This window comes from Meles meles, chromosome 3, assembly GCF_922984935.1.
Source record: "Meles meles chromosome 3, mMelMel3.1 paternal haplotype, whole genome shotgun sequence".
In the NCBI taxonomy this organism is placed as follows: Eukaryota; Metazoa; Chordata; class Mammalia; order Carnivora; family Mustelidae; genus Meles; species Meles meles.
The window spans coordinates 64,245,445-64,259,406 of NC_060068.1; the positions used below are offsets into that span (position 1 = coordinate 64,245,445).

At 42.4% G+C, this 13,962-nt stretch overlaps 1 protein-coding gene across 4 annotated transcripts in view; it reads left to right on the top strand.

Moving 5' to 3' along the window:
• The first annotated feature begins 69 nt into the window (after positions 1-69).
• The window catches only part of MCTP1 (multiple C2 and transmembrane domain containing 1), a 535,159-nt gene continuing 521,266 nt past the window's right edge, over positions 70-13,962 (top strand). For all 4 annotated transcript variants that reach the window (XM_046000381.1, XM_046000382.1, XM_046000383.1 and 1 more), the window contains exon 1: positions 70-789. In XM_046000381.1, the coding sequence (XP_045856337.1) occupies positions 70-789 (720 nt within the window). The remainder of the gene's footprint in view (positions 790-13,962) is intronic.

A 13,962-nucleotide genomic window follows, 5' to 3' on the forward strand; every position in this document is an offset into this window, starting at 1 on the left:
GAAGAAGAAGAAGGAGGAGGAGGTGGAGGAGGAGGAGGAGGAGTGGAGAGGAGGAGCAGTGGGTGGAGGATGGAGCCCCGGGCAGCCGCGGCTGGGTTGCCCGAGCCCGCGGCGGCGTCCTCCTCTTTCCAGGCCCGGCTCTGGAAGAACCTGCAGCTGGGGGTGGGCAAGAGTAAGGGCGGCGGGGGCGCGCGCGCAGGGGGCCCAGAGCGCCGCACTGCGGACACCCCATCGCCCTCCTCGCCACTCCCGAGGGGCAGGCGGGACGCACTGGCCGGCGTGGGTGGCGCGGGCAGCAGGTGGAGCGGCCTCAAGAAGCGCAAGCAAGTGCTGGACCGCGTCTTCTCCTCCTCCCAGCCCAACCTGTGCTGCTCCTCGCCGGAGCCTCTCGAGCCCGGCGGCGCCGGCAGAACCGAGCAGGGGTCCACCCTGCGCCGCCGGATCCGTGAGCATTTGCTCCCCGCGGGAAAGGGGCCGACGACGACCCCCGGAGCAGCGGGAGGGACGCCTCCTGGCGGACGCTCCCCGGACTCGGCTCCCTCTTCGTCCTCCGCCTCATCCTCCCTGTCCTCCTCGCCCCAGCCGCCCGCGAGGGGGGACCGCGCCCGAGATGAGGGTGCACGGCGTCGGGGCCCCGAGGCGCACTTGTGCCATCAAAAGAGTTCATCCCTGCCGGGCACTGCCTGCCTGGAGCAGCTGCTGGAACCGCCGCCGCCTCCCGCAGAGCCAGCTCAGAGCCCGGTGCAGCCGCGGACCCCGGAGAAGGGCGAGGAGCTCGGCAGCAGCCAGGTGAGCAACCCGTGGGCTCGGAGGGAGCCCAGGTGCACGGGACACGCCCCCGGCCTCGGGCTGTCGCTACCCCGGTGCACGCCGGGGAGTGGAGGTGCTACCAAGTAAATCAAATAGCGAAAAGCAAACAGTCCGATCCAGTAAAGATACAGCTCTGACTTGCACCCTGAAGTTACTTTTGGTAGAAATAACGCGTACAACCAGAAGCTGTTTGGGTAGCTTTATGCTTTGCCAATGAAAATGGAAGTATTTATAGTAGCCAAATGGGAGAGGAATAAAGTTAGACATGAGTTGAATACTGTTTTTGGAGGTCTCCTAGAAGAGCTAAGTCTCACCTTCTCTAAAGAAAAACAAATTGAACAACTTAAAAAAGTGCAGCCATGTATGAGGGGGCGGAGGGGGCGTCATTGGAAATCAATGGCTTTCGGGAAGGAACTGTGAAGCGGAGAGGTGAATCATTGGCAAACGTGAGGCCGTTTATTGGAGAAACGCTTAAGGCAGAAGTCTGCTTGTTTTCTCACACTCCCTTCAAAGTCCGGCTGCAAGTAGATCGCTGCCCAACTAGTGGACAGCGTGAGCGTCTCAGCCAAGTTAGACTCGTTCCTACGGCCTTTTCTAAGTTTTAATAGTCCCCATTGGAAGCGGTTGCGTTTTAACTGTGCTCTTGATGTACATCATGTTGCCTCTGCATTCAGGCAAGAGTTAAGTTTGGTCCGGCAAGAGTCAAGTAAAAATGAACTTGTAGGATTCTTAAGGGGGTTCCACTGAGCAGCTGATCTTACTCCTCGGTTTTGGAGAGATGCCTTCCTTTTGTTAATACTTACAAGTTGTGCTAATGCTAGCAAGCATTTTGAAAGTTCTAGTCTATCAGTGACCTAAAGAACTCTTTTTCTCCAATACAGCTTAGCTTATGTAAATTCTCATTATTTGACTCTGATTAATTAATCTTTAATTTAAACGTTAATTTTTAGTTAGATTAAAAGTTGACCTACAAAACCATAAGGCCATATTTTGAACAGCAAAGTTCAGGAGTGGATGGGCTATCAATTGAAAATTTTTATAGTTTATTAGCTAATTAGTACAGTTTCAGAAAACAAGCCAGAATACAGGTGGGTAACCTGATGTTACTGATGTTCTAGAGGACTCCTGATGTTCTAGAAAAAGTTCTTTCTCAGAAGAGTAGGTACAGATAACACTGAGGAAGAGTCAGGATAACTCTATGTTTTCTTTTATCTTGAAAGATAATTGAGTAGAAGTCCTGTTTCTGGTTTCAAAAGTAAAGTAAAAAGTGGTTTTAAAAGGGTGTTTTAAATTCAGTGTAGATGAATGCTACAGATTTTAATAGAATTTACTTTTGGATGTGTACATAAACCTAAGGTATAAGGACTTTAGAGTTGGAGTACTGTTTACATTTTTTATTAACTTCTATGATCAAGAATAATACAACAACAAATGATTGAATTATTGTGAAGGTTGATATTTTATTTACCCCCAAAATAGTTTGCAGTTTATTGGACCAAGATTCTCAAAGCAAACGCAGAAAATTCTGAATTAATCTTTATGTTAGTTATTACCAGAAAGTTTTCTGACACTCAATCTTTAAGAAATACTACCATGTAATTATGAATTTTGTATACCAAAGACCTCAGCCTATTTTTGGAGAGCATACTAGACTAACATTATAGGTGCCCTCATCATATGCTTTACAACCTTGCTGGATTTGATCATTCAAATCTGTCCTGCAGCCCTACAGGACAGAAGTTCTTGTTGCCATTTTATGGATTAGGAAACTGATGCTTAAAGACATTAAGTAACCTTTCTAGGGTCACATGGTTAGTAAATGACAGAGGTTTTGTACTAAAATTCTCAGGAGTCTTTTTATGTTACCATAACTGCTTTTGACAACTTTTAGAGCTTGTTCTGTTTCTGAGATGACTTCAGTCCTATGATTAATGCTTCCAAGTTTACATACATTCTGGGGGGTTTCCCCCCTCCCTAGAATCAGTTCCATGATGTATTAGCTCTACTGCTTTGTTCTTTTCTCTGTGATACATTATTTCCTAACTATGACATCACATTTATGAGTGACATTATTAATCATACCATCTAGCGTTCTAAAGAAGCTTTTCCTTATGAGGAACCAGAATTTCAATGAAGACATAAGAGGAATAACAAAGCTAAAATACCTTTCAAAGAATAGGTGAAAGGTAGGGTGTAGACAGCACAGTAGCCCCAAGGCACTTGTTTGAGGCCACACACAGCCCTGGGAAGAGGCAGCATTGCAGGTCCCGTGCATCTGCTGCTCTAGGAATCCGTTCCTTGAGAACTGGACAGCCTTCTGTTAGGAGTCACAAACTGGGCTTTCAGCAGCACTCTCTCGCCAGTGCAGAAGCAAGATTCCTTGGTCCTCTCATGGCTCCTCTGCCCAACTCCAGGAGCCCAGCTGTCTCACCTTGTGATTGGGAAGAGGAGGAAAGTGGGTGGAAGCGGGAAGTAGAAGAGGGCTCCCTGAGACGTCCAGGAGTAGGCTGGAGCTGTGTGGCACCCTTGCAAGCATCCTGTGTCACTCAGCTGTCTTTCTTTGCTCTCCCAGCCCCTGGCCTCAGAACATACTTGGGATGGGGGAGGGAGTGTGTAACAGATGCAGATTGCTGTGTTGGTCCCCAAGCCAGATAGGTACACGTGAAAGCAAAGACAATAAGAGCATCAAATACATCTACGGCCTGCCTAGGTAAAAAGAACTTTCTTTCAAACAAGAAAGAAAATGCATTGCAAAAATAACACAAATGTCTCACTTTTTCTCTGCTTGATCCTGGCTTTGGCCCTCTTCTCCAACACCTCCCTACCTCTCCACTTCCCCCCTCCAGCTCAGCATGAGGCCACAACAACATATGTGCATAAACTCTGACTCTGGGTGGAGGTGTTAAGCAAAAGCAAGAAAATTAAAAAAAAAAAAAAAAAAAAGAAAGAGAAAAAAAGAAACAAGGACATCAGGTTGAACTGCTGGGGGAAGGAGATTTGGAAATCACCGACCTACAGTGACTAACACTGAACTAACCATGCTGCTTCCCAGGCCCCTGCCAGTCCCTTCTTGCTACTCTGTGGTCCTCAGCCCAATACACCTCTGGAAGACGCTTGAACAGACTTAATAATGCCTTGTTGTTGGGGCAAGTACATTACTCAAAATGTTCTGCTTTGAGAAAAAGGAAAAAAAAAAAAAAACCCAACATTTCTTCCCACTGATTCTAGTTCACGTGCTGGCCATATTGTCATACCAGATGCATTTCATTTTCTGCAACACAGTTGGGAAAGATGCTTTCTCAATTTGTGTGCCTATCAAAAATATGCCAATTTTATGTATTCTGTCTTGATGAGTTACTAAAATTATGTTTTGCTGGAATCAGGAAGCCAGTATTTTAAGATTAAGAGTGAAGAATGAATATGTCCCATTTTTTTAGAGTCTTAACAAAAGTGTGAAGTCTATGAATGTTAAACTTTTATTGTTTTTTTCTTTTAAATTCATGTTGTTAAAATTGCTTCCATAGAGAAGCAAAGAAATTTTTGTAAAAAAAGTGGCTACATTATTCAGGGTTTGATAGAAATATTACAAAACATAGTAAGAGGAATATTCATTCATTGGGATAAAATTCCTAAAATACATATGTAAGCTCCAACAAAAAGTAGAAATATATTTTGTAAGATGAAGTCTATACATGAAGTGCCACTTGGTTCATTAATTATTTGACCTTGTAGAGAAAGCTCATGTTCTCAAAAATGAGTTAAAAATGTGATGTGGGTTAATTTTTGCTATTTTCTGGGTGTCTTTAATATTACTCCAAAGAACATAACTTAATCTTGGGGAAGACACAGATTTAAGGAAATGTAATTCCTAACGTGAATGACTTAAAATCACCAAAACACGAATACTCTCAAAAACAAGCCCTACAGGCAATGTTAATAACTTTTTCAAAGCTTTTTTAAAGTGAGAGAGGAAGGTTGAGATGTTAGGACATTTTGGAACAGGGCATGAAGTTTTGATGTGTGATAGCATTCTAAAAAATACTGCGATCATCAGCTTATTGCAGAGGAAGAGAGTAAACAGTGACAGGTTTACTTTGGAGTGGAATTATTTTTCCTATGACTTTTATGTTCTATACTGTATATCTGGAAGATTTGAGTACAGCTATGGATCTTGTATGTATGGAAATGTTATCAAGTAAATATTATGGGAGCTAAATAAACCCTAGCAATGGCTAGTATATGATAGTATAACAGTATATTAAATTTTGCCACTGCCACCATTACAAGTATGTGGGTGGCTGGAAAAAAAATGAACAGGGAACTTTGCTCATCCTTTTTATTTAAGATGTAAATTATTTTACTTGCTTGGGTGGCAAAAAGTAGCCTCAGATTAACCAAAGTGGTCCTGGCGACATCACAATTTCACAGAGTAACGAAAAAAAAATCTTATATTACTTTTGGCAAGTGTGTGCACATTATTCTGGAAAAGTGAAATAAATACTTAGAGCGACAAAATAAGATTGATAGATTCATAAAGACAATAGGACACTCTCCGTTTTTTCTCTTTTGCCCCATCATTTGGAAATAAGGGATGATTTCACAATTAAAGGTTAATAATATATCTTTTCTAACTCGGAAATATGGAGTGGGGTTTCTTGGCTCATGATGGTTGTCAAAATGTTTGTTAACTCTAGATTGACAAAGAGTAAATAGTCGGTCTAGATAATATTGTAAGCATTGACGAAGTCCGCATATTCCAAAGTTAGGATCATGTATTTTTTCTGTTAATTCATAGCTATTTGCAGTGTCATAGTTGTATGTTTTAGAAAAACAGAAATGATGTTTTTGAAATCTGGAGCTTTTTGGTTTGACTTCTTTTTTTCTTTTCCCCTGGAAAACTTAGCTAAACATGATACATTTTCTTGCCTTAATAAACCAAGGGTCCTAAATAAAACCTTCTCTTGGTAACTGAGGGTTATTGTTTGAATACTGGTTTTTTTGTTTGTTTCTTTAATGTGAATGAAGTGAATATTGTGCTAGAACTTGCTTTAGATAAACTTGTTTTTCTTAAAATTATGGTATAAAGCATATCTACTTAAGGCAACCTTTCTTTCTATAAAGTTAATTATTGAAAGGTGCGAGGCATCCTTCCTCGTGTCATTTTTTTCTGTTGTCAAATAATCTCTACTCTTTTTAATTGGTGATTTTTGACTTGTTGGAACTGTCGCCAATCATACGTTTTTTCCCCTGAAAGATTAATTTTATGTGCCATTTTGCCTTCTTTGTCACTGTCAACCATTTCTTCCAACTTACATTGCTTTTTATAAAAGCAATTTATAAAATTTTATAAAAGCACTTTATGGAAAGTCATTACTGTCCCTCAAAAACTGAAGATTTTAGGCAAATGGTTTCCCCCTCCAATGTGGACCAGTTTCTTACAGGAGAATTTTTTTTTTTTTCCAGCAGAATAGCAGGCCACAATTTTCCTCATGTCTCCAAATATTTGTATTTAACATTAATCTGAATGCAAGCAATGCAAAAAACCCTGTATTTTCCATGTAATGAGATTTCAAAGTCCTGTATGCTGCCTTCTTGACAGAACAATATTCCTGTGAAGTCTCTTGAGATATTTTATACCAGCCTGATTTCTCATCCTTTTAGGAAGCATTACAACACATGATAGACAAATGGACCTCTGGATGTGTTGGGATCAATATGTCCTCCTAATCCCACAGGTTTTATTCAGTGAGCTCACCCTATTTTGCTTCAGCCTGAGCTCCCTTCACCTGCACTGCTAGAGTAGAATTTGGCAAGCCTCAGTACAATTGACCTGTCTAATCAGCACTGGAGAGGAAAGACTACTCAGTAAGTGGTTGCTGAGTGAATGAAGGGATGAATGGATGGGCCAGAGCTATTCAGAATTCTCTGGAAAAGTTTCAAAAGCACTTTTAGTTATATAATGATGTTCCTCCCTTCTTGTTTCCAAGTCCTTTTAAGTCTGGCAGATCAAATGATCTTCTCCTCTCCCCCTAGCTGGTGGCTTGGCTTTTCTCAGCCTGTACTTTAATTCTTGTTCATGTCTGCGGGTGTGAGGAGAGGACAGGACACCTACTAACTGGCCACCATATTGTATTCATGTGGAGGATGGAGGAGTGATTTCTGCTTCTAAGGTCTGTGGCTCAGGGATGCATTTCTAGGTGCCAGTCTTTGACTATGGGTATCCTTTTTGGCACCCCATCTCTTTTCCTGACCTCTGATGCTGCACGCCCACATCTGGATTTCCAACACTTTGCTGACCTAGTCTCACTCACTTATGATTTCTAAGTCATATCTCTGCTTGGATCTCAGCTCAAGAGAATTTCCTGCCTGCATCACTGCCACTTCTCCTCAAACCCATCCCCTTGAACTAGATTAAAATCCCAGCCTGGACCAAGAATCCTGTCCTCACTAGCCTGGTCCACTCTGTTGCCCCTTGAATGCCAAGTGTGTGAACTCTGGGTCAGACTTTTGGTCAATTGCTTTTTACAGTGACCACATGTTTAATGCTAAGCCTATTTATGAAAGACTGAAGCCTCCCTCCAGAAAATCTGCATTGTCAGTTAATTGCATTTGCCTATAAAGGGTGACTTTATACCTGGACTGCTAGACCACAGCTGATCTTTTTGGGGAGTACTGTTCATTGTCTCTGTGATCCTGCTTTTTTTTCCCCTCCTAACTTGAAGTCCTCACCATGCCTGCTCTTTAATGTCATCACCCTTTTCCTCAGTCCTGCCTGCTTTCTTCTTTCCCGTTAAAATTCTCTCTCCCTCTCTCTGCTTGCAAGATGATTTTCATAGTGAATCATTAAGCACCTGGAGTCTGCTGTCTCAGATGGAGCCACTAGCCACACTTGGCTCTTGAACGCTGGAAATGTGGCAAATTCGAACTGAGATGTGCTATGAGTGTTAGATGCACACTGGATTGTGAAGGCTTGGCACAGAGAAAAGAAGGTAAAAGAGCTCATTAATTTTTTATGGTGCTTGTACATCGAAATAATATTTTGGATTTGTTGGATTAAATGGAATATATTATTAAAGTTAATTTTTACCTGTTCCTTTCCATTTTCTAACAAAAAAAAGACTACCAGAATATTTAAAAACATGTTTGTGGCTCACATTTTTATTTTTAGTGGATAGCACCGATCTAGAACAGGGATTCAAACTTCACTGCACACAGGGACCATCAGAGAAAAGAAAATGAGCAGAGAGGGTTTGGTGGGGTCCATGGTGAACCAGAGAGCTCCTGTCCCATTGAAGGGTGGCTGCTTGTCAGCTTCAGCGGGTTATCATCATATAGTGAAAGAAGCATTGTTGCCAGAATTTCTGGATTCTTTAAAACAAGCCAGAAACCTGGATTTTCATGTGAAATCTCAGGTTCTTGAATTTTTGGCAAATTATATGAAAAAAAAATTAAGCTATATTCCAAATAAAATATATTTTTATGCTGAATTTAATGATCAGTTTGAACTTCTGGCTCAGAGAGCTCAGGTCTGATTTCTCCTCTCCACTCCCAGTGCCAGGCATGTGTTATCTGGGATATAAGAGGTGTCAAAATATTTTCCAAAGCAATGGAATCCGGAGTGATGAGATTGAAGCCAGAATGCCGTGGGCTGAGGGTTGTGAGAAAGAGGAGCCCCAGACAGGGAAAGAAGCCAAGCAGTTTGGCTCTTTAGGGGATAAAAGAAAAGTGGTAGCAGGAGAGTAGGAAGGAACCCTGTTGGGATGGGAGGGATCTTTGGAAGCTTTTTGGTTTTTAATGGGTCTCACCTGAGTGGGTTGATCAGTAGGAGCCTATGAGGAGGGAGCGGTTTAAGGAGAACAGAGGGATAAATGAAGGGGTGAGGTACCTCAGGGCATGGGTCGAATGTGCCCCAGAGTCCAGGGGAAGTGGTAGCCTCAGCCTGAAGAAGGGTTCCTCTTCCATTGCAAATGGAAGGAGACACTGTGGATGTAGATGTAGGTAAGTGGTAGGTTTGGTGTTGGCAATTCAGGGGTGTCCCCCCCCCCCCAGGGCTTCTGCCTTGTACTGGAGTGTGGTTAGGATTTGGGCACAGGGAGATGGTGGTGGTGGTGGCAAGGCTAGGCGGGGTGCAGGCTGGAGGTGGATACTGCCATAGCCACGGAGACGGGTAAGTGTGCTGTGTATTCAAAATATGGGAGTCAGTGATGGGACTGAGGCCTGGGGTTCAGGAAGGAAGGTATGGGAAGTAGAGGTGAAGATGAAGCTGTGGCCAGACTGTGGGGGCTGAGCAGGGCATCAGGGCCGCTGTAGGGAACCCTGGAGGCACCTGAGCAGGGGAGAGAGAGACAGGGCCAAGTAAGCATCAGAATGGCATAGTTAGTAGCAGAGGCCAAGAGTCCTAGGGAGATCCTGAACCTGGGCAGTGACCTGACCTTGGTGATGGGAGGAGAGAAAGATTGGAAAGACCAGGGATTTGGCTGAACCTTCAAGGAAAGGGAGAATGGAAGGAAGTAATCGCATCATGTTTTCCCTTTTACTTATGTCTTCGGGTTTTCTTGGTTCTGTTAAAAAAAAAAAAAAAAAAGCTTTTTTTATTAAAGTCTTTTTCTGGGGAGGGGAGAGGGAAAGTTGAGTTTTGAATTTGCGTTTACCGCTGAGAGTGCCAGACCCCTGAGTACCACATTGTCACCTGTTTACAGCAATAGCCCATATTCTTTTTTTTAAATTTTTTTTATTTATTTTTTATTTATTTGACAAAGAGAAATCACAACTAGGCAGAGAGGCAGGCAGAGAGAGAGGAGGAAGCAGGCTCCCCGCCGAGCAGAGAGCCCGATGTGGGGCTCGATCCCAGGACCCTGGGATCATGACCTGAGCTGAAGGCAGAGGCTTTAACCCACTGAGCCACCCAGGCCCCCCTAGCCCATATTCTTTATAGTTATTTTGAATTCTTCCTGAATAAAACAGTTTCCTTTTCTCCTGCGGCATTAGGCACTGAAAGTAGCGTTAATGGAGTAAGAGAAAGGGTAAACGTGTGTTAAACAAAATCAGGTAAAACAAGAAAACCTCCCCCATGACTCTGTTTCGTAGATTCTGACACACCTGATGTCAGAATGGCTAAATATTTGGAGAAATCCTTAGAATGGAAAGTTTTAGAATCCAGGGGCTCTTTTGGAAATTTTCATTCTTGAGGAGTTTTGTGCTTCAAACATATTAAAATATGCTTTCTTTTTCAGACGAAAGATCGATCGTGTGTGGCAAATGATCAATTTCTGAAAATGGCAAATAGATAATCTTCTCAAAATAGAAACCGTATTCTATCCAGACTCTTAAGCCATATCTGACTCCCGTTCTTTTGTTGAAGTGTAAAATAGCTTTTCATAACAGAAAAATTCAACATTTCTATAGTTGCTTTTAAATAGCATTTTCACCACACCAAATGAGAAGTCAGTTTTCCTAAAGTATCTTTTGAGATCAGAATAGATTTTGGAGAGAAGCGCTCTGTCACTACAGAGCAGTTGCCAAGCCTCCTGCTCCCTAGAGGTGGGAAACCCTGACTCAGCATGTCCCTCCCACCCCCCAACTCCTGGTAGGGAGCAGGCACAACTGCACTTTCCCCTCCTTTCTTTGCTTCCCTCTGCGTTTAGATAGCAGTTGGGGCTGAGGGACCCGGAGGGCGTCCAGCTGTGACTGTGACTGGCCTTGCAGATGTGCCAATTCAACTTCTTAGTTTCAAGTAAAAATGTAAAAAAAAAAAAAAACCATTTACCTAACCAGTTTGGTGGTCACCCCTCAGTCCTTTCCCGCTCTGTTTGGCCCCCAAGGCCTCATTGCATTCATTTACTCCAGACCCAGCTAGTGTTTTTGTGACTCTCCGGCCTGCTCTGTGGGGGTCTGGGGAGTGAGATAGGGGATCGAGCGGAGGTGGAGGGAAGCCTGCATTTTCCAGTTTCCTAGGCCCCATGCCCTCTGCCTCTTGTCAAGGAAGATGGAGCTTTGTTAAGTGGTCTTATATTTATTCATTTCTGCTTGACGTTTTCACTTTCTTTGACTTGATCCCCCCACCCCCCCTTTTTTTTTCTCCCTTGGGGATATGCTAGAACAGGAGGAAGAAGTATGTGGAACTTACTATGAAGGGATTTTTGTGTATTTTGGATTATCAACCGTGGTTAGGCTGTTTACCTCTCTCACAGGACTCTCTGCGTGGGATATTATGTGGGTCTTGGCTCTTCATTCTCTGACCTGCTGTTCTCTCCCTTTCACTATTTTACTTCTTTTTCCTTCTGGGAACATGGGCAGGAAAATAAAAGAGGAAAATCAGGCACTTTTTTTCATTAGAAGATTTTGTAACTTTTTTTTCCATAGTGAAGTTTAAATAATTAGCTCCCATGATGTTTTGACATTTTGTACTGCTTTGACACATGTGTACACACACACACCCAAACACAATTATGCCTTTACCAGGTATGCTATATACACATACTTACTCTTTTTTTTTTTTAAGATTTTATTTATTTGACAGAGAGAGAGATCACAAGTAGGCAGAGAGGCAGACAGAGAGAGAGGAGGAAGCAGGCTCCCTGCGGAGCAGAGAGCCTGATGAGGGGCTCGATCCCAGGACCCTGAGATCATGACCTGAGCCAAAGGCAGCAGCTTAATCCACTGAGCCACCCAGGCACCCCTACACATACTTACTCTTTCACATACATACTGTTTTCCCCTGCGGTCAAAGATGGCTACAACTCCAATACTTTTTCCTACTTCTTTATTTTATTTTATTACTTTTGTTTTTGTTTTTATTTTTATTTTAACTACTTAAAATAAAAACTTCTCTACCGACATGGGGCTTGAACTGACGACCCTGAGATGAAGAATCACATGCTCTGACTGAGCCCTCCAAGCGCTCCAATGTTCTTCCACTTCCAAATATAATGCGATAATACTAAATTTCAGTGATAACATTGTCTTTACAATAACTGGCTTAAGTCTATGTAGTCTGAATAGTTGTATAAAAACCAGTTCAGCCAAAGAGAGAAGGAAAAAAACCAATCAATAGACTGTTTTGGTGATTTACTATGGGGTGTGTTCTGTAAAGGAAATGAGTAGTCTTACTTTGAATTTGAACTAATGTATAAGGAATGTCTTTTCTTAACAGAATGATTTTTCTTTCCTAAGTAGCTATTTTATTTACAGCCACCACAGAAAAGATTCATTCCCTTAAGCTTTTGAAACCTAGAAGTCATAAATACCAATATCCACAATTAACGTTTTCAAGCCTGGCCTGATTTTGCCCTCACAAAGAGATCCTTACCGTTAAAAATAGGGAGGTGTTTGGGTGAACTTCTTTATTGATATAGTTTATGTTTTAATTAGAGAAAAAGGGATACTTTCAGGATTGTAAAGATGTATTCTCAGCCAAGGGTACTCCTGATACTGATGAGGAGCTCATTTTGTGAAATCACCTCAAAAGACAAGTCAGAGAATAACTGAGTTAAATCCAACGTGAGTTTTCAGTAGCTACAGAAATTTTGTTTGTATTTGGTGCTCGGAATTGGTCATGCAAATTAGTTTTCTTAAGGAAGCCTATGGACTTCTTTCTAGTGGTAGCGCTTGGCTTTATGGCCCTGCATTTGAATTAACGTTTGTAAAATCGCAGTACGTGGTCCATCTGCGGAAGTTAGGTCACATGAGGTAGGACATGATGAATGTGGTCTTCCCCTGACCACCTGGGCTGGGCTTTCTTTGTAATTGTACCCTCTCACTTCTGACGCGTGGACCACCAACCAAGGGCCTCTCACCCTGGTGCCATTTTAAAAGGACACTTTATACCTACTATTAAAAATCCCTAAAGCTGCGGTATATTTATTATGTATGGGCACTGTTCTGGGTGCTTTGTATGTATTAGTTCATGTATCGACAACGGTACTTTCTGAAGTACGTTTATTATCTTTTGCATTTTCCAGGTGAGGAAACTAAGCTATAGGAGATTAAGGGACTGCTCCAAAGTCACACTTCAGTATAATTTAGATCCTACAAAGGAAGGCTGTCTGAAGGAGGTTGTGCCCGAGGAGCCCAACCTAGGGAAACAGAACTGCAGTGAGACGTTCGGACGAAGTTTTAAAGCCTTGTCTTTTTCCCCATCTTAGCAGTAACATTACAGCTCTTCCACCATCTCCTTCCCATCTTTCTTGTTGGAAGGTTGTCTCATAACAAATAAGTTTAATAACCACAAACTTAATGTAACAGAAGATTCTGAGGCCATGCGTGCTCCTAGCTCTCCCACTTACTTCTTACTTGTGCGAAGTCCTCTTAGCTCTCTTTGACCGCTAGATAAAGATCTTGCTGGCATCTTTTAAATGTTAGTCTTACTTAAAAAAAAATTCTTCTGCATCAGGTATCCTGCGAGATCATCACTATTTCTGTTATTGATATTGTTACTAGGAACGCTTTATAAGTTATAAGACCCTTATAATGATATAGCATCTATGTTTGACAAGCTCCCCTGGCTTCTCTCATTAAGGCTTTCCTGTTCTGGGAAAGGCACGGTATTGGGAAAGGATATGACATGAAATAGATGGATTTGCTAGGCATTCTTTACATGGTATCTCAAATAATCATTATAGACTGTGTACATTATCTCACTCCAAACCTCACAGCAGTTTTGACAGAGAGGTCTTATCAGTGCATTTTGTACCTGGGAAATGTTTAGAGAGGCTAACTTGTATGCAGTCCAGCTTCTGTCCTTAGCTAGTTAGTGGCAGAGCTTGGGTAACCGATGTCTGATTTGTGCCAGGCCATAGTTTCCAGAAACCCCCACTCTGCTTGTTAGCAAGCCCACATCTGCCACCCGTGATGGGTATGTGACTGCTACCCAAACCATTGATTCGTGGTTGATTTTGGCATTCCTCTAACACCAGTCTTACCAAAGGGGATGAGTCTCCAGTTTGTTTTGGAGATACAACTGGAAGAATGTGCCATTATTTTTTGGAGAAAAGTGTCCAGAAATATAGAGTGAGTGTGAATGGTTAGTTTGTTTTTTGGCACGCTCAGCAAATATTTTTCAGATCCTGAAATTTTTCAGATCATTCTTGTTGAATATTTTTCAGATCATTCTTGTTGTGAATTCTGTACATGTATCTGGACTTCCAATCATAT